At 41.1% G+C, this 17,426-nt stretch overlaps 1 protein-coding gene and 1 long non-coding RNA gene across 9 annotated transcripts in view; one reads left to right on the top strand and one right to left on the bottom strand.

The window, feature by feature from the left end:
- Positions 1–6,217, bottom strand: part of LOC126992799 (uncharacterized) — a 7,786-nt gene extending 1,569 nt beyond the window's left edge. The window contains exons 1-4 of one of the 2 annotated variants that reach the window (XR_007747060.1): positions 6,123–6,217; positions 3,450–6,057; positions 2,488–2,789; positions 828–1,167 (exon numbers count right to left, since the gene is read on the bottom strand). This is a non-coding gene — a long non-coding RNA (uncharacterized LOC126992799). Of the gene's footprint in view, positions 1–827; positions 1,168–2,487; positions 2,790–3,449; positions 6,058–6,122 lie in introns of those variants that run through there. The other variant, XR_007747061.1, reaches the window with a different exon arrangement.
- LOC126992796 (equilibrative nucleoside transporter 1-like) overlaps positions 1–11,337 on the top strand; it is an 84,004-nt gene extending 72,667 nt beyond the window's left edge. For all 7 annotated transcript variants that reach the window (XM_050851638.1, XM_050851637.1, XM_050851635.1 and 4 more), the window contains 3 exons: positions 6,195–6,397; positions 6,638–6,725; positions 8,637–11,337. In XM_050851638.1, coding sequence (XP_050707595.1) covers positions 6,195–6,397; positions 6,638–6,725; positions 8,637–8,735 — 390 coding nt within the window. In that variant the 3' untranslated portion in view covers positions 8,736–11,337. The remainder of the gene's footprint in view (positions 1–6,194; positions 6,398–6,637; positions 6,726–8,636) is intronic.
- Positions 11,338–17,426: the final 6,089 nt, after the last annotated feature.

The following is a 17,426-nucleotide window of genomic DNA, read 5'->3' as shown; positions in this document are numbered from 1 at the left end:
GAATGACCTCACTTTGTTGTATAGAAAGTCTCATTAGTAAGGAAGCATATATGATTTTCCTGAGTCAAGACCTATAGTGACTGTTTGGGGTTTTGCTAGGTTATGTTAGGTTAAGTTTAGGGTATCTTCAAACACATGACAGCCAGCACCTTATGGTATAAATCAACAGAGAATGACCTCACTTTGTTGTATAGAAAGTCTCATTAGTAAGGAAGCATATATGATTTTCCTGAGTCAAGACCTATAGTGACTGTTTGGGGTTTTGTTAGGTTAAGTTTAGGGTATCTTCAAACACATGATAGCCAGCGACTTATGGTATAAATCAACAAAGAATGACCTCACTTTGTTGTATAGAAAGTCTCATTAGTAAGGAAACATATATGAATTTTCTGAGTCAAGACCAATAGTGACTGTTTGGGGTTTTGTTAGGTTAAGTTTAGGGTATCTTCAAACACATGATAGCCAGCACCTTATGGTATAAATCAACACAGAATGACCTCACTTTGTTGTATAGAAAGTCTCTTTAGTAAGGAAGCATATATGATTTTCCTGAGTCAAGACCTATAGTGACTGTTTGGGGTTTTGTTAGGTTAAGTTTAGGGTACCTTCAAACACATGATAGCCAGCATCTTATGACACAAATTAACAAAGAATGACCTCACTTTGTTGTATAGAAAGTCTCATTAGTAAGGAAGCATATATGAGTTTTCTGAGTCAAGACCTATAGTGACTGTTTGGGGTTTTGTTAGGTTAGGTTAGGTTAAGTTTAGGGTATCTTCAAACATACGACAGCCAGCAACTTATGGCATAAATCAACAACGAATGACCTCACTTTGTTGTATAGAAAGTCTCATTAGTAAGGAAACATATATGAATTTTCTGAGTCAAGACCTATAGTGACTGTTTGGGGTTTTGTTAGGTTAGGTTAGGTTAAGTTTAGGGTATCTTCAAACACATGATAGCCAGCACCTTATGGTATAAATCAACACAGAATGACCTCACTTTGTTGTATAGAAAGTCTCATTAGTAAGTAAGCATATATGATTTTCCTGAGTCAAGACCTATAGTGACTGTTTGGGGTTTTGTTAGGTTAGGTTAGGTTAAGTTTAGGGTATCTTCAAACACATGATAGCCAGCACCTTATGGTATAAATCAACACAGAATGACCTCACTTTGTTGTATAGAAAGTCTCATTAGTAAGGAAGAATAAATGAATTTCCTGACTCAAGACCTATAGTGACTGTTTGGGGTTTTGTTAGGTTAAGTTTAGGGTATCTTCAAACACATGATAGCCAGCACCTTATGGTATAAATCAACACAGAATGACCTCACTTTGTTGTATAGAAAGTCTTATTAGTAAGGAAGCATAGATGAGTTTTCTAAGTCAAGACCTATAGTGACTGTTTGGGGTTTTGTTAGGTTAGGTTAGGTTAAGTTTAGGGTATCTTCAAACACATGATAGCCAGCACCTAATGGTATAAATCAACAAAGAATGACCTCACTTTGTCGTATAGAAAGTCTCATTAGTAAGGAAGCATATATGATTTTCCTGAGTCAAGACCTATAGTGACTGTTTGGGGTTTTATTAGGTTAAGTTTAGGGTATCTTCAAACACACGATAGCCAGCGACTTATGGTATGAATCAACAAAGAATGACCTCACTTTGTTGTATAGAAAGTCTCATTACTAAGGAAGCATATATGATTTTCCTGAGTCAAGACCTATAGTGACTGTTTGGGGTTTTGTTAGGTTAGGTTAGGTTAAGTTTAGGGTATCTTCAAACACATGACAGCCAGCACCTTATGGTATAAATCAACACAGAATGACCTCACTTTATTGCATAGAAAGTCTCATTAGTAAGGAAGCATATATGATTTTCCTGAGTCAAGACCTATAGTGACTGTTTGGGGTTTTGTTAGGTTAAGTTTGGGGTATCTTCAAACACATGATAGCCAGCACCTTATGGTATGAATCAACAAAGAATGACCTCACTTTGTTGTATAGAAAGTCTCATTAGTAAGGAAACATATATGAATTTTCTGAGTCAAGACCTATAGTGACTGTTTGGGGTTTTGTTAGGTTAGGTTAGGTTAAGTTTAGGGTATCTTCAAACACATGATAGCCAGCGACTTATAGCATAAATCAACACAGAATGACCTCACTTTGTTGTATAGAAAGTCTCATTAGTAAGGAAGCATATATGATTTTCCTGAGTCAAGACCTATAGTGACTGTTTGGGGTTTTGTTAGGTTAAGTTTGGGATATCTTCAAACACATGATAGCCAGCACCTTATGGTATAAATCAACACAGAATGACCTCACTTTGTTGTATAGAAAGTTTCATTAGTAAGGAAGCATATATGATTTTCCTGAGTCAAGACCTATAGTGACTGTTTGGGGTTTTGTTAGGTTAGGTTAGGTTAAGTTTAGGGTATCTTCAAACACATGACAGCCAGGAACTTATGGTATAAATCAATACAGAATGACCTCACTTTGTTGTATAGAAAGTCTCATTAGTAAGGAAGTATATATGAATTTCCTGAGTCAAGACCTATAGTGACTGTTTGGGGTTTTGTTAGGTTAAGTTTAGGGTATCTTCAAACACATGATAGCCAGCACCTTATGGTATAAATCAACAAAGAATGACCTCACTTTGTTGCATAGAAAGTCTCATTAGTAAGGAAGCATATATGATTTTCCTGAGTCAAGACCTATAGTGACTGTTTGGGGTTTTGTTAGGTTAGGTTAGGTTAAGTTTAGGGTATCTTCAAACACATGATAGCCAGCACCTTATGGCACAAATCAACAAAGAATAACCTCACTTTGTTGTATAGAAAGTCTCATTAGTAAGGAAGCATATATGATTTTCCTGAGTCAAGACCTATAGTGACTGTTTGGGGTTTTGTTAGGTTAAGTTTAGGATATCTTCAAACACATGATAGCCAGCACCTTATGGTACAAATCAACAAAGAATGACCTCACTTTGTTGTATAGAAAGTCTCATTAGTAAGGAAGTATATATGAATTTCCTGAGTCAAGACCTATAGTGACTGTTTGGGGTTTTGTTAGGTTAAGTTTAGGATATCTTCAAACACATGATAGCCAGCACCTTATGGTACAAATCAACAAAGAATGACCTCACTTTGTTGTATAGAAAGTCTCATTAGTAAGGAAGCATATATGAATTTCCTGAGTCAAGACCTATAGTGACTGTTTGGGGTTTTGTTAGGTTAGGTTAGGTTAAGTTTAGGGTATCTTCAAACACATGACAGCCAGCACCTTATGGTATAAATCAACAGAGAATGACCTCACTTTGTTGTATAGAAAGTCTCATTAGTAAGGAAGCATATATGAGTTTTCTGAGTCAAGACCTATAGTGACTGTTTGGGGTTTTGTTAGGTTAGGTTAGGTTAGGTTTAGGGTATCTTCAAACACATGACAGCCAGCACCTTATGGTATAAATCAACAAAGCATGACCTCACTTTGTTGTATAGAAAGTCTCATTAGTAAGGAAGCATATATGATTTTTCTGAGTCAAGACCTATAGTGACTGTTTGGGGTTTTGTTAGGTTAAGTTTAGGGTATCTTCAAACACATGATAGCCAGCAACTTATGGTATAAATCAACACAGAATAACCTCACTTTGTTGTATAGAAAGTCTCATTAGTAAGGAAGCATATATGAGTTTTCTGAGTCAAGACCTATAGTGACTGTTTGGGGTTTTGTTAGGTTAGGTTAGGTTAAGTTTAGGGTATCTTCAAACACATGATAGCCAGCACCTTATGGTATAAATCAACACAGAATGACCTCACTTTGTTGCATAGAAAGTCTCATTAGTAAGGAAACATATATGAGTTTTCTGAGTCAAGACCTATAGTGACTGTTTGGGATTTTGCTAGGTTATGTTAGGTTAAGTTTAGGGTATCTTCAAACACATGATAGCCAGCACCTTATGGTATAAATCAACACAGAATGACCTCACTTTGTTGTATAGAAAGTCTCATTAGCAAGGAAGCATATATGATTTTCCTGAGTCAAGACCTATAGTGACTGTTTGGGGTTTTGTTAGGTTAAGTTTAGGGTATCTTCAAACACATGATAGCCAGCACCTTATGGTATAAATCAACACAGAATAACCTCACTTTGTTGTATAGAAAGTCTCATTAGTAAGGAAGTATATATGAATTTCCTGAGTCAAGACCTATAGTGACTGTTTGGGGTTTTGTTAGGTTAAGTTTGGGGTATCTTCAAACACATGATAGCCAGCACCTTATGGCACAAATCAACACAGAATAACCTCACTTTGTTGTATAGAAAGTCTCATTAGTAAGGAAGCATATATGATATTCCTGAGTCAAGACCTATAGTGACTGTTTGGGGTTTTGCTAGGTTAGGTTAGGTTAAGTTTAGGGTATCTTCAAACACACGACAGCCAGCACCTTATGGTATAAATCAACACAGAATGACCTCACTTTGTTGTATAGAAAGTCTTATTAGTAAGGAAGCATATATGAGTTTTCTGAGTCAAGACCTATAGTGACTGTTTGGGGTTTTGTTAGGTTAAGTTTAGGGTATCTTCAAACACATGATAGCCAGCACCTTATGGTATAAATCAACACAGAATGACCTCACTTTGTTGCATAGAAAGTCTCATTAGTAAGGAAGCATATATGATTTTCCTGAGTCAAGACCTATAGTGACTGTTTGGGGTTTTGTTAGGTTAGGTTAGGTTATGTTTAGGGTATCTTCAAACACATGATAGCCAGCACCTTATGGTATAAATCAACACAGAATGACCTCACTTTGTTGTATAGAAAGTCTCATTAGTAAGGAAGCATATATGATTTTCCTGAGTCAAGACCTATAGTGACTGTTTGGGGTTTTGTTAGGTTAAGTTTAGGGTATCTTCAAACACATGATAGCCAGCACCTTATGATATAAATCAACACAGAATGACCTCACTTTGTTGTATAGAAAGTCTCATTAGTAAGGAAGCATAGATGAGTTTTCTAAGTCAAGACCTATAGTGACTGTTTGGGGTTTTGTTCGGTTAGGTTAGGTTAAGTTTAGGGTATCTTCAAACACATGATAGCCAGCACCTTATGGTATAAATCAACACAGAATGACCTCACTTTGTTGCATAGAAAGTCTCATTAGTAAGGAAGCATATATGATTTTCCTGAGTCAAGACCTATAGTGACTGTTTGGGGTTTTGTTAGGTTAGGTTAGGTTAAGTTTAGGGTATCTTCAAACACATGATAGCCAGCACCTTATGGTATAAATCAACACAGAATGACCTCACTTTGTTGTATAGAAAGTCTCATTTGTAAGGAAGCATATATGAGTTTTCTGAGTCAAGGCCTATAGTGACTGTTTGGGATTTTGTTAGGTTAGGTTAGGTTAAGTTTAGGGTATCTTCAAACACATGATAGCCAGCACCTTATGGTATAAATCAACACAGAATGACCTCACTTTGTTGTATAGAAAGTCTCATTAGTAAGGAAGCATATATGAGTTTTCTGAGTCAAGACCTATAGTGACTGTTTGGGGTTATGTTAGGTTATGTTAGGTTAAGTTTAGGGTATCTTCAAACACATGATAGCCAGCACCTTACGGTATAAATCAACACAGAATGACCTCACTTTGTTGTATAGAAAGTCTCATTAGTAAGGAAGCATATATGAGTTTTCTGAGTCAAGACCTATAGTGACTGTTTGGGGTTTTGTTAGGTTAGGTTAGGTTAAGTTTAGGGTATCTTCAAACACATGATAGCCAGCACCTTACGGTATAAATCAACACAGAATGACCTCACTTTGTTGTATAGAAAGTCTCATTAGTAAGGAAGCATATATGAGTTTTTGGTGATAGTATACCATTAAAAAGTCCATGTTTTCTATAATTCTTCTGAAGTTTTTTGCAGACTCCTTAAGTGCAGAAAGTGCGGAAAGTTGCATGTGATATTTAACCTCTTCCTCCTCCCCCAGCCTGGTCCGCGGTTCCTATGTGTTTCCAGTACTAAATATAATCAATTAGTCAATCAGTCAACTCCCTTTCTACCTTACAGCCTGGCCCGCAGTTCCTATGTGTTCCCTGGTCAATCAATCCATCAACTCCCATTCTACCCCACAGCCTGGCCTGCAGTTCCTATGTGTTCCCTGGTCAATCAATCCATCAACTCCCATTCTACCCCACAGCCTGGCCCGAGGTTCCTGTGCGTTCCTGTTCTGCTCCGTATTTTCTTCATCCCTGCGTTCGTACTCTGCCATTTCTACCCCGTAAAAGTAGAGCGCATCATGCCAGTCCTCATAGACTCGGACTGGGCGTTCTGGGGGCTGGCCGTGGCGCTGGGAATCACCTCAGGGTACTACAGCTCCCTGGCCATGATGTACTGCCCCAGGTGAGTGTCGGGGGACCTGGGGGGACCTGGGGGGAGCGGGGTGGGGGTTCGATAAAAGTAAGGGCCTGGTTGAATTGCTGTTGCCCTTCTTTCCGTGTTTTCATGTCAAGGTCGATGTGTTTGCCTTGTGTGTGTGTGTGTGTGTGTGTGTGTGTGTGTGTGTGTGTGTGTAAATATTTGAGATGTTGTTGTTTTTTCTTATTTTTCCTCCTGTCTCATCCGGATATTCCTTTCCCCCAGGACGGTTGAGCCGGAGTACGCCCCGGTAGCCGGCATGATGGGCGCCGCGTCCCTCATCACTGGCATCTTCACCGGCATAGTGTTCCAGGTAAGGGGGTAGGGGGGGCGGTTGAGGGGAGGGCCGATCGGTAGCCTTCCGTCACCGTATGGATGATATATGACAACCGACACAGAGGGAGTAGTTGCCAGTATTAATAACACGCAGAGGTCACTGGTAAATGCCATTGGTTATTGTCAATCGTGTTTCAAACTATTAATACCATTGCAGACATCCTATTCATCTAAAAATCCACTTATAACTATTTGATATGTTAACCCTTCTCCTCCTCCTCCTCCTCCTCCTCCTCCTCCTCCTCCTCCTCCTTCCTGTCTCTCCCTTCAATCCTATTCATTTTAAAATCCACTTATAACTATTTGATATGTTAACCCTTCTCCTTCTCCTCCTCCTCCTCCTCCTCCTCCTCCTCCTCCTCCTTCCTGTCTCCCTTCAATCCTATTCATCTAAAAATCCACTTATAACTATTTGATATGTTAACCCTTCTCCTCCTCCTCCTCCTCCTCCTCCTCCTCCTCCTCCTTCCTGTCTCTCCCTTCAATCCTATTCATCTAAAAATCCACTTATAACTATTTGATATGTTAACCCTTCTTCTCCTCCTCCTCCTCCTCCTCCTCCTCCTCCTCCTCCTCCTCCTCCTCCTCCTCCTCCTTCCTGTCTCTCCCTTCAATCCTATTCATCTAAAAATCCACTTATAACTATTTGATATGTTAACCCTTCTCCTCCTCCTCCTCCTCCTCCTTCCTGTCTCTCCCTTCAATCCTATTCATCTAAAAATCCACTTATAACTATTTGATATGTTAACCCTTCTCCTCCTCCTCCTCCTCCTCCTCCTCCTCCTCCTCCTCCTCCTCCTCCTTCCTGTCTCTCCCTTCAATCCTATTCATCTAAAAATCCACTTAAAACTATTTGATATGTTAACCCTTCTCCTCCTCCTCCTCCTCCTCCTCCACCTCCTCCTCCTCTTCCTTCCTGTCTCTCCCTTCAATCCTATTCATCTTAAAATCCACTTATAACTATTTGATATGTTAACCCTTCTCCTCCTCCTCCTCCACCTCCTCCTCCTGTCTCTCCTTCAATCCTATGCCTCTAAAAATCCACTTATAACTATTTGATATGTTAACCCTTCTCCTCCTCCTCCTCCTCCTTCCTGTCTCTCCCTTCAATCCTATTCATCTAAAAATCCACTTATAACTATTTGATATGTTAACCCTTCTCCTCCTCCTCCTCCTCCTCCTCCTCCTCCTTCCTGTCTCTCCCTTCAATCCTATTCATCTAAAAATCCACTTATAACTATTTGATATGTTAACCCTTCTCCTCCTCCTCCTCCTCCTCCTCCAGTTGCTTTGTTAATGTACAAGGTCACTGATTATCATTACCAAACAGCCCTGGCGCCGCCCTCTGTATTGCGGCAACTATGCTTGATGACCGAGCCTCCCATAACCCACTTAGCCAGCGGGGCATCTCTTTGGCCGACTCTGTAAAGGACTGGCTCTCCCGTCACGCTGGTCGCAGGTTCAATCCCAGGCAGCCGGGGAATACCCTCACCTTGTTTTGATTAGTTTCTCGGGTGTTTCGATACAGTGCGGGAAAATAGAAAAAACAGAAAAATTAAATCCCGGAGCTTGACGCCCTCCACTGAGAAAAGTACAACAAAACATCTCTCTGTGACCGGATCAGTAATTTCAGACTCAAAATCAACCCTAAATGATGGTATTGGTCATTGCTGCTTCATGTTATTAATCCTCACAACTGTGTTCCAGGCGAAGGCTATCACATGACGGCCATGAAATTAGATGCGCGGTTTGCCAGCATGTTGCCAGAGCTAGATAATTCTCACCTCAGACTCAGATGCTAATGTGTGTTGTGTGTTTGGAGGGTTGTAGAGACACGCACATAAGCCCACTCTCCCATGTGCGTTTCTCATGTGCGTCTTGCTTCCAGATCGTGTGTACGCTGGCGGTCACCAACATCACCTTTGAGATCCCCGGGTACACCTTCCCCTTCAGGAACTGCACCGATCGCCTGCCCCCCGCCACCTAGGGCATGGGGGGGAGGGGGAGTGATGGGGACTGAGGTGGTCTTTGTATAGAATTTGAACCCATATCCTGATACTTGATCCCTTCTTGTGGTATCCGATCCCCTTGTCAACTCTCTGTGAACCCATTTCTGCCTATCACTAAGGAAATGGGGGTTTAAAATGGAGTTTGTATAGCATCTGAACCCATTTCCTGATACTTGATCCCTTCTTGTGGTATCCGATCCCCTTGTCAACTCTCTGTGAACCCATTTTTCTGCCTATCACCTGAGGAAATGGGGGTTTATGATGGAGTTTGTATAGCATCTGAACCCATTTCCTGATACTTGATCCCTTCTTGTGGTATCCGATCCCCTTGTCAACTCTCTGTGAACCCATTACTGCCTATCACCAAAGAAATGGGGGTGAGAAATGGGGGTTTATGATGGAGTTTGTATAGCATCCAAACCCATTTCCTTACTATCCAATCCCTTCTCATGGTATCCGATCCCCTTGTCAACTCTCTGTGAACCCATTACTGCCTATCACCAAAGAAATGGGGGTGAGAAATGGGGGTTTATGATGGAGTTTGTATAGCATCTGAACCCATTTCCTGATACTTGATCCCTTCTTGTGGTATCAGAACCCTTTTGTCAACTCTCTGTGAACCCATTTCTGCCTATCACCTGAGGAAATGGGTGAGGAAATGGGGGTTCAAGATGGAGTTTGTATAGCATCCAAACCCATTTCCTAACTATCCAATCCCTTTCTGTATTGTCTGTGAACCTATTTCCTTGGTATTTGAATCTGTTTTCCAGCTCCCATTACCACCAAGGGGAATGGGTGAGGAAATGGGGATCAAGATGGGGTTTTGTATAGGATTTGAACCCATTTCCTTGCTATCTGAACCCATTTCCTTAGTCTTCAATCCCCTATATAGTGTCTGTTTCCCATTTCCATATCCCATCACCACCAAAGGAAATGGGGGAGAAATGGGGATCAAGATGGGGTTTTGTAAAGGATTTGAACCCATTTCCTTAGTATCTGAACCCTTTCCCTTCCTCCTCCTCCTCCTCCTTCTCCTTTTCTTCTTCCTCCTCTCCCTTCTCTTCCCTTCCTTCTCTTCCCTTCCCTTCCCTTACCTTCCCTTCCCTTTCCTCCCCTTCCCTTCTCTTCCCTTCCCTTCCCTTCCCTTCCCTATACTGGCTAAGGGCTAATATTTAAATGGGGAAATATATGGGTAAGATTTTTCCCTAATTTCCCTTCCCAATTTTTGCCCCAGAGAGAGAGAGAGAGAGAGAGAGAGAGAGAGAGAGAGAATATCAGTGATGTGACAATCTTCGTTTTTTGGGGAAACTGAAAGAAAATAATAAAAAAAATAAAGAAAATATTTTTATCGTAAACTTTAAAAAAATGTGAAAAAATGATCTTGATTTTATTTATTTATTATTATTATTATTATTATTATTATTATTATTATTATTATTATTATTATTATTATTATTATATATTTTTTTCATGTACGCTAAAAGTCATTCTATTCATGTACGCATTTTAAAGGGAAATTTCATGTGCGTTTTTAGCTTGTGTGCGTTTCAAATCGTTGTGTGCGTAAAATTACATAAAAGTTCGTGTGCGTATTTATATCCCTGTGTGCGTATAGAATTTTTTATGTGCGTTTTGAGTTCTTATGTACGTATTTGAATTTTTGTGTGCGTATTTAAATTCATGTGCGTTTTGAATTTTATGTGCATATACAATTTTTTATGTGCATTTTAAATTATTATGTGCGTTTTAAATTTTTTATGTGCGTATTTAAATTTTCATGTGCGTTTTTGAATTCCTGTGTGCGTATTTAAATTTTCATGTGCGTTTAAGATTACCAAGCATGTGCGTTTTAAGACTTATGTACGCTTTATAAAATTCAATGTGCGGCTAAGGTTTGGGGCTGTGTGCGTGTAAAATACAGTCATGTGTACGTTTTTTAGCCTTACAGGGGCCATGTAGACATAAACATACATACATACATACATAATCAAGTCGTGTGCGTCTCGTCGTGTGTACCTAATCGTCATGTACGTTTTCGATGCCCATGTACGCGTTTTGGAATCATGTGCGTATCTATTCCGAGGTCATGTACGCATTCTCTGGGCCATGTACGTATTCTTATCGCCCGTGTGCACATAAATAGGGTCTATGTGTACCAATTCCAGAGCCGTGTACGCAAGCTATAGGCCTCATGTGCGTTTTAATAACCCATACACACACACACACACACACAGCAAGTATATATGTGCGCGTGTGTGTGTATGTGTGCGTGTAATCGGAACCTCGTGTGTACAAAATCCATGTGCGTGTGAGTGTGTGTGTGTGTGTACGTAACTCCTCTCTGGGCAATGTGTATGTGTGTGTGTGTGCGTTTGTGTGTACGTAAGGAAGGGAGAGGGGGGGAGGGAGGGGGAAGGGGGGGGGGCCATACCAAAACAAAAACAAATCATTTAGTATATAAACAACTACTACTACTACTACTACTACTACTGCTACTACTGTTACTACTACCACGAATATTACAAGAAGAAAACCTTTTTTGTACTAATAAAATACAATGAACTTAGTCGAGAGTTGAAATTACTGGTTTTATTGATATATTCCTATTATTATTATTATTATTACTATTACTATTACTACTGCTATGAAAACTGCACTGCGTATTCTAAGTGAGGTCTGACTAAACTATCACATCAAGTTCAAGCTCGGGGGCTGAGTTGGAGGCAAAACAAAGCTTCCTATGTCTTTCCTTCCCTTCTCTTCCCTTCCCTTCCTTTCCTTTCCCTTCCTTCCCTATCCCATTCCTTCCCTTTCCTTTCCTATCCCTTCCCTTCCCTTCCCTTCCTATCCCTTCTCTTCCTATGTCTTTCCTTCCCTTCCCTTAATATCCCTTCCCTTTCCTTCCATCCTCTTCCTGTCTCTTCCCATCCCTTCCCTTCCTATCTCTTCCCATCTATATCTATCTTCTATCAATCTATCTATCTATCTGTCTATATCAATCTTTCTATCTATTCCTTTATATATAACCTCAATACTTTCGCTTGTTCTGTCTTTTGTGATTCCTCTTTAATCCATATTTTTGTTCTCCTTTACATCAATTCTCTCTTATATTTCCTTTCAGTATTATCCTTAATGTCCTTTTTATCCATCTCTTATTCCTATTCTTATTCACTCCTTTATATCTGTTGTCTTCATTTCGATATTCATTTGTTTTCTTTGACATTCTTTTAACTTCGCCATTCATTTGTTTTTTAGCGGCGTCCTCGGAGGTGACTCGAAGCAGAGGCAAGAGTCGATCGCTCCTCAATTTCTTCCTATATTTCCTCTACCTGATATTTCCACCTGTTGTCCTTAAGACCTGTTGTACCTGGAGGCTTAAGGATTATATAGGATGCGTTAAAGGAGGGCGGCAAAGGAGTATTAAGGAGTAAGGAGGGAAAAAGGAGATGTGGGTTAAGGATTCGGAGGTGACTCGAAGCAGAGGTAAGGGGTCGATCGCTCCTCAATTTCTTCCTTTATTTCCTCTACCTGATATTTCCACCTGTTGTCCTTAAGACCTGTTGTACCTGAAGGCTTAAGGATTATATAGGATGCGTTAAAGGAGGGCGGCAAAGGAGCATTAAGGAGTAAGGAGGGAAAAAGGAGGCGTGGGTTAAGGATTCGGAGGTGACTTGAAGCAGAGGTAAGAGTCGATCGCTCCTCAATTTCTTCCTTTATTTCCTCTACCTGATATTTCCACCTGTTGTCTTCATTACCTGTTGTACCTGAAGGCTTAAGGATTATATAGGATGCCTTAAAGGAGGGCGTCAAAGGAGTATTAAGGAGTAAGGAGGGAAAAGAAGGCGTGGGTTAAGGATTCGGAGGTGACTCGAAGCAAAGGGATCGATCGCTCCTCATTTTCTTCCTTAATTTCCTCTACCTGATATTTCCACCTGTTGTCCTTAAGACCTGTTGTACCTGAAGGCTTAAGGATTATATAGGATGTCTTAAAGGAGGGCGGCAAAGGAATATTAAGGAGTAAGGAGGGAAAAAGGAGGCGTGGGTTAAGGATTCGGAGGTGACTCGAAGCAGAGGTAAGATGTCGATTGCTCCTCAATTTCTTCCTTTATTTCCTCTACCTGATATTTCCACCTGTTGTCCTTAAGACCTGTTGTACCTGGAGGCTTAAGGATTATATAGGATGCCTTAAAGGAGGGCGACAAAGGAGTATTAAGGAGTAATGAGGGAAACAGAAGGATTCGAAGGTGTTGTGTTTCTTTCTTTTCAACGGTGCAATGTTTATATTTTTCATTATTTTTTTTAAGCTTTTTATTCTCGTTTATGAAAAGAATAATATTGTAAATTCTATAAAAATAACCTTGACATGATCATGGAAATAGTTAATACTGATATTTATTAATTTTTTTCCATGCATAACGAGAGAGAGAGAGAGAGAGAGAGAGAGAGAGAGAGAGAGAGAGAGAGAGAGAGAGAGAGAGGAGGAGGAGGAAGAAGAAGAAGAGAAAAAGACAAGAGAAAATGAAAAGGAAGAGAGAGAGAGAGAGAGAGAGAGAGAGAGAGAGAGAGAGAGAGAGAGAGAGAGCAGACCCACATAAGTGAAATCGAAAGTGAAACTGAGAGACAGGGAGAGAAAGGAGGGAAAAGAGAGAGAGAGGGAGGGAGGAGAAAGTGAAAGTCTGTAGAAATCTAATGAGGGAGAGAAAGTGAGAAAGGAGGTGAGAGAGAGGGAGAGAAAAGGCGAGGTCAGGAGAGAGAGAGGAGGGAAAGTGGAGGAGGAGGAAGAGAGAGGAGAGAAAAGGAGGAGAAAACGTTATCCAGCGTGGAGGAAAGGAAGAGAAAAGGAGGGAAGGGAAGGGAAAGGAAGAGAAAGGGAGGGAAAGGAAGGAAGGGAAAGGGCGGGAAGGGAAGGGAAAGGAAGAGAAAGGGAAGGAAAGGAAGGGAAAGGAAAGAAGGGGAAAAGAAAGGAAGGGAAAGGAAAGGAGAGGAAAGGGAGGAAAAGGAAGGGAAAGGAAGGGAAGGGAAGGAGAGAGAAAGAAGGAGAAGAAGAAAAATGTCTAAAAATTAACGCGATATATATATTAATAAACACTAATTATCCTTTATTATCCTCTCCATGCCCTATTTCTCATCTTTTATTTAGTTTTCTTCAATTATCCTCATTTATCAGATACTTTAGTCACCCTTGAAAGCTTGTAATAGAGAAAAACGAAGAATTATTTGTGTTTTAAAAAGAATTTTCGAAGGTTTTGTTGAGTTGGCCATTAAATTATTTCGTTTTCTTTGATGTTTTTTGTTTTGGGTCTCTCTCTCTCTCTCTCTCTCTCTCTCTCTCTCTCTCTCTCTCTCTCTCTCTCTCTCTCTCTCTCTCTCTCTCTCTCTCTCTCTCAAACATTAACCCCCTCCTCCTCCTCCTCCTAGTCCTCCTCTTCCTCCTCCTCCTCCTCCCCCTCCTCCTCCTCCTCTTCCTAATCCTCCTCTTCCTCCTCCTCCTCTTCCCCTTCCTGTCCTGGAAAACTGGAAAAACCTCTGAAGACCTTGAAGGAAGAGGAGGAGGAGGAGGAGGAGGAAGAGGAGGAGGAAGGACATTTTTTGAGAGAGAGAGAGAGAGAGAGAGAGAGAGAGAGAGAGAGAGAGAGAGAGAGAGTAGCCTAGGTCATTCATCGTCTCTCTCTCTCTCTCTCTCTCTCTCTCTCTCTCTCTCTCTCTCTCTCTCTCTCTCTCTCTCTCTCTCTCAGGAGCGGGCGAGTCCACTTCTTCGCTTCAATGGGGGAGTCCACCTCTCATTTAATTTATTTATTCATTTATTTTCCTTATTATTAAGTTTATTTCGTCTATATTTATTTGTTTACATGTGTGTGTGTGTGTGTGTGTGTGTGTGTGTGTGTGTGTGTGTGTGTGTGTGTGTGTGTGTGTGTGTGTGTGTGTGTGTGTGTGTGTGTGTGTGTGTAATAATGGACTTTCCCTTTGTTAAATCTTCTTCTTCTTCTTCTTCTTCTTCTTCTTCTTCTTCCTCTTCTTCTTCTTCTTCTTCTTCCTCTTCTTCTTCTTCTTCTTCGTCTTCTTTCTCTTCCTTTCCCTCCTCTTTCTCTCCTCTCTCACTCCTCCTCCTCCACTTTCCCTCCTCTCTCTCTCCCGACCTCGCCTTTTCTCTCCCTCTCTCTCACCTCCTTTCTCACTTTCTCTCCCTCTCTCTCTCACTCTCCGATTTCTACTTTCACTTTCTCTCTCTCTCTCTCCCCCTCTCTCTCTCTTTTTCCTCCTTTCTCTCTCCGTCTCTGAATTTCACTTTCGATTTCACTTGTGTGTTTTGAATCTCTCTCTCTCTCTCTCTCTCTCTCTCTCTCTCTCTCTCTCTCTCTCTCTCTCTCTCTCTCTCTCTCTCTCTCTCTCTCTCTCACACACACACACACACACCTCTCTCTCTCTCTCACACACACACACACACACACACACACACACACTGAGAGAGAGAGAGAGAGAGAGAGAGAGAGAGAGAGAGAGAGAGAGAGAGAAATCCTTGGAAATTCTACAGGCAGGATATTAAGGATAGGACAGGACTCAAGGATCTCTCTCTCTCTCTCTCTCTCTCTCTCTCTCTCTCTCAGATATCCGTATACTATCTCCGGATTTGCTATCATAACACAACAAATATCTGGATCTTTCCCTGACAACTCGGGATATTGCAAGAGATTTCGGTATAATTTGCAACTTTCAACAGAGATATCGGGAGAATAATACTGGGAGCGTCCATTTATGAAGAGTGGGGGAGTCGAACACTGTCCCTTATGCTAACAACTCCTTTTATCTCCCTTTATCTGCATTCTAGGATTATGTGGAGTATTGAATATGTTTATTTATGTATTATTATTGTTATTATGTATTTGGGAGGTTGTTATTTAGTGAGATATTGTTATTTTAGTGTTTGGGTAATATACGGACTCCCCTTGTATAAATAATGTAGTCGTCCACCATTTTGCAAGCCGTAGAGGACTGGGAAAATGGTTCCAATCACTAACACAAAACACTAAATAAACCCTAAATCACCCGCAGTTTCCCTCATAACGCATTAATTCCGCGATAATTCACCATAATACGATAATTTAGCCGGTAATTATAAGGGCGTGGTCGCATAACAAGCCACGCCCCTCGAGAAATTTCCACCAATCAGCGATCACCTATTCTGAAGATGCTGCCTTGTGATTGGCTGATGGGCTGTGACGTCACGGGGCCCTCGCCTATATATATGGGGGTGAGAGTGAGGAAGGGGGGTCAGTAGGGGGGAGATAATGAGATGGTGATAATGAGGATGCCATGGAAACGAGAGAGAGAGAGAGAGAGAGAGAGAGAGAGAGAGAGTGGGGGAGGGGGATAGAGAGAGAGAGAGGGGGGGGGAGGTAAAGTGCAGAGAGAGAGATTTATGATGCATGGATGTTAAATTATGTATAAAATTCTCTCTCTCTCTCTCTCTCTCTCTCTCTCTCTCTCTCTCTCTCTCTCTCTCTCTCTCTCTCTCTCTCTCTAGGTGGGCGAGTCCACTTACCTCTCCTCCCCCATCAACAACAACAAAATCTCTCTCTCTCTCTCTCTCTCTCTCTCTCTCTCTCTCTCTCTCTCTCTCTCTGTTGCTAGGATAGAGAGAGAGAGAGAGAGAGAGAGAGAGAGAGAGAGAGAAAGACTGTGTGTGTGTTTGTTTGTGTGTGTGTGTGTGTGTATGTACGTTTCTCCTCGTACACAAGGCCAAAATCTATCCTTCCAGGGACGGACACAGACGGTCCTTGTACGTACATATACCGTCCTTGTACGTGTGTGTGTGTGTGTGTGTGTGTGTGTATGTGTGTGTGTGTGTGTGTGTGTGGGGAGACCCTTTCCCAATGTCTTCCTCCTGGTTATAATCTCTCTCTCTCTCTCTCTCTCTCTCTCTCTCTCTCTCTCTCTCTCTCTCTCTCTCTCTCTCTCTCTCTCTCTCTCTCTTCTTTCCTCCACGCTTGGTATAGTTTTCCCTCCCCTTTCTCTCCTCTCTCTCTCCTCCTCCTCCACTTTCCCTCCTCTCTCTCTCTCCCGACCTCGCCTTTCTCTCCCTCTCTCTCACTTTCTCTCTCCATCTCTCGCTCTCTCTCGGATTTCTACTTGCACTTTCTCTCTCTCTCTCTCTCTCTCTCTCTCTCTCTCTCTCTCTCTCTCTCTCTCTCTCTCTCTCTCTCTCTCTCTCTCTCTCTCTCTGAATTTGTTTGTTTCTTTTTTAATCTCTCTCTCTCTCTCTCTCTCTCTCTCTCTCTCTCTCTCTCTCTCTCTCTCTCTCTCTCTTCTTCTTCTTCTTCTTCTTCTTCTTCTTCTTCTTCTTCCTCCTCCTCCTCCTCCTCCTCCTCTTCCTCTTTTAACGGTGTGTATAGAAAACGGAGTGTCAGTTATAACTTACTTTACGGTATATATAACGAGCAGTAAGGTCAAGTCTTCCTCCTCCTCCTCTTCCTCTTCCTCCTCCTCCTCTTCCTCCTCCTCCTCCTCCTCCTCTTCTTCCTCCTCTCATTTTCTTTTTATGGGTGACTAAAGAAGATATTTATGGGGGTACTATTTTATTATTATTATTATTATTATTATTATTATTATTATTATTATTATTATTATTATTATCATTATTGTTATAAGTTGATTTTGTGAGTTTGTTAAGG

This window comes from Eriocheir sinensis, unplaced genomic scaffold (genome assembly GCF_024679095.1).
Source record: "Eriocheir sinensis breed Jianghai 21 unplaced genomic scaffold, ASM2467909v1 Scaffold50, whole genome shotgun sequence".
Lineage (NCBI taxonomy): Eukaryota > Metazoa > Arthropoda > Malacostraca > Decapoda > Varunidae > Eriocheir > Eriocheir sinensis.
This window is presented reverse-complemented; position numbering and strand designations above follow the sequence as displayed.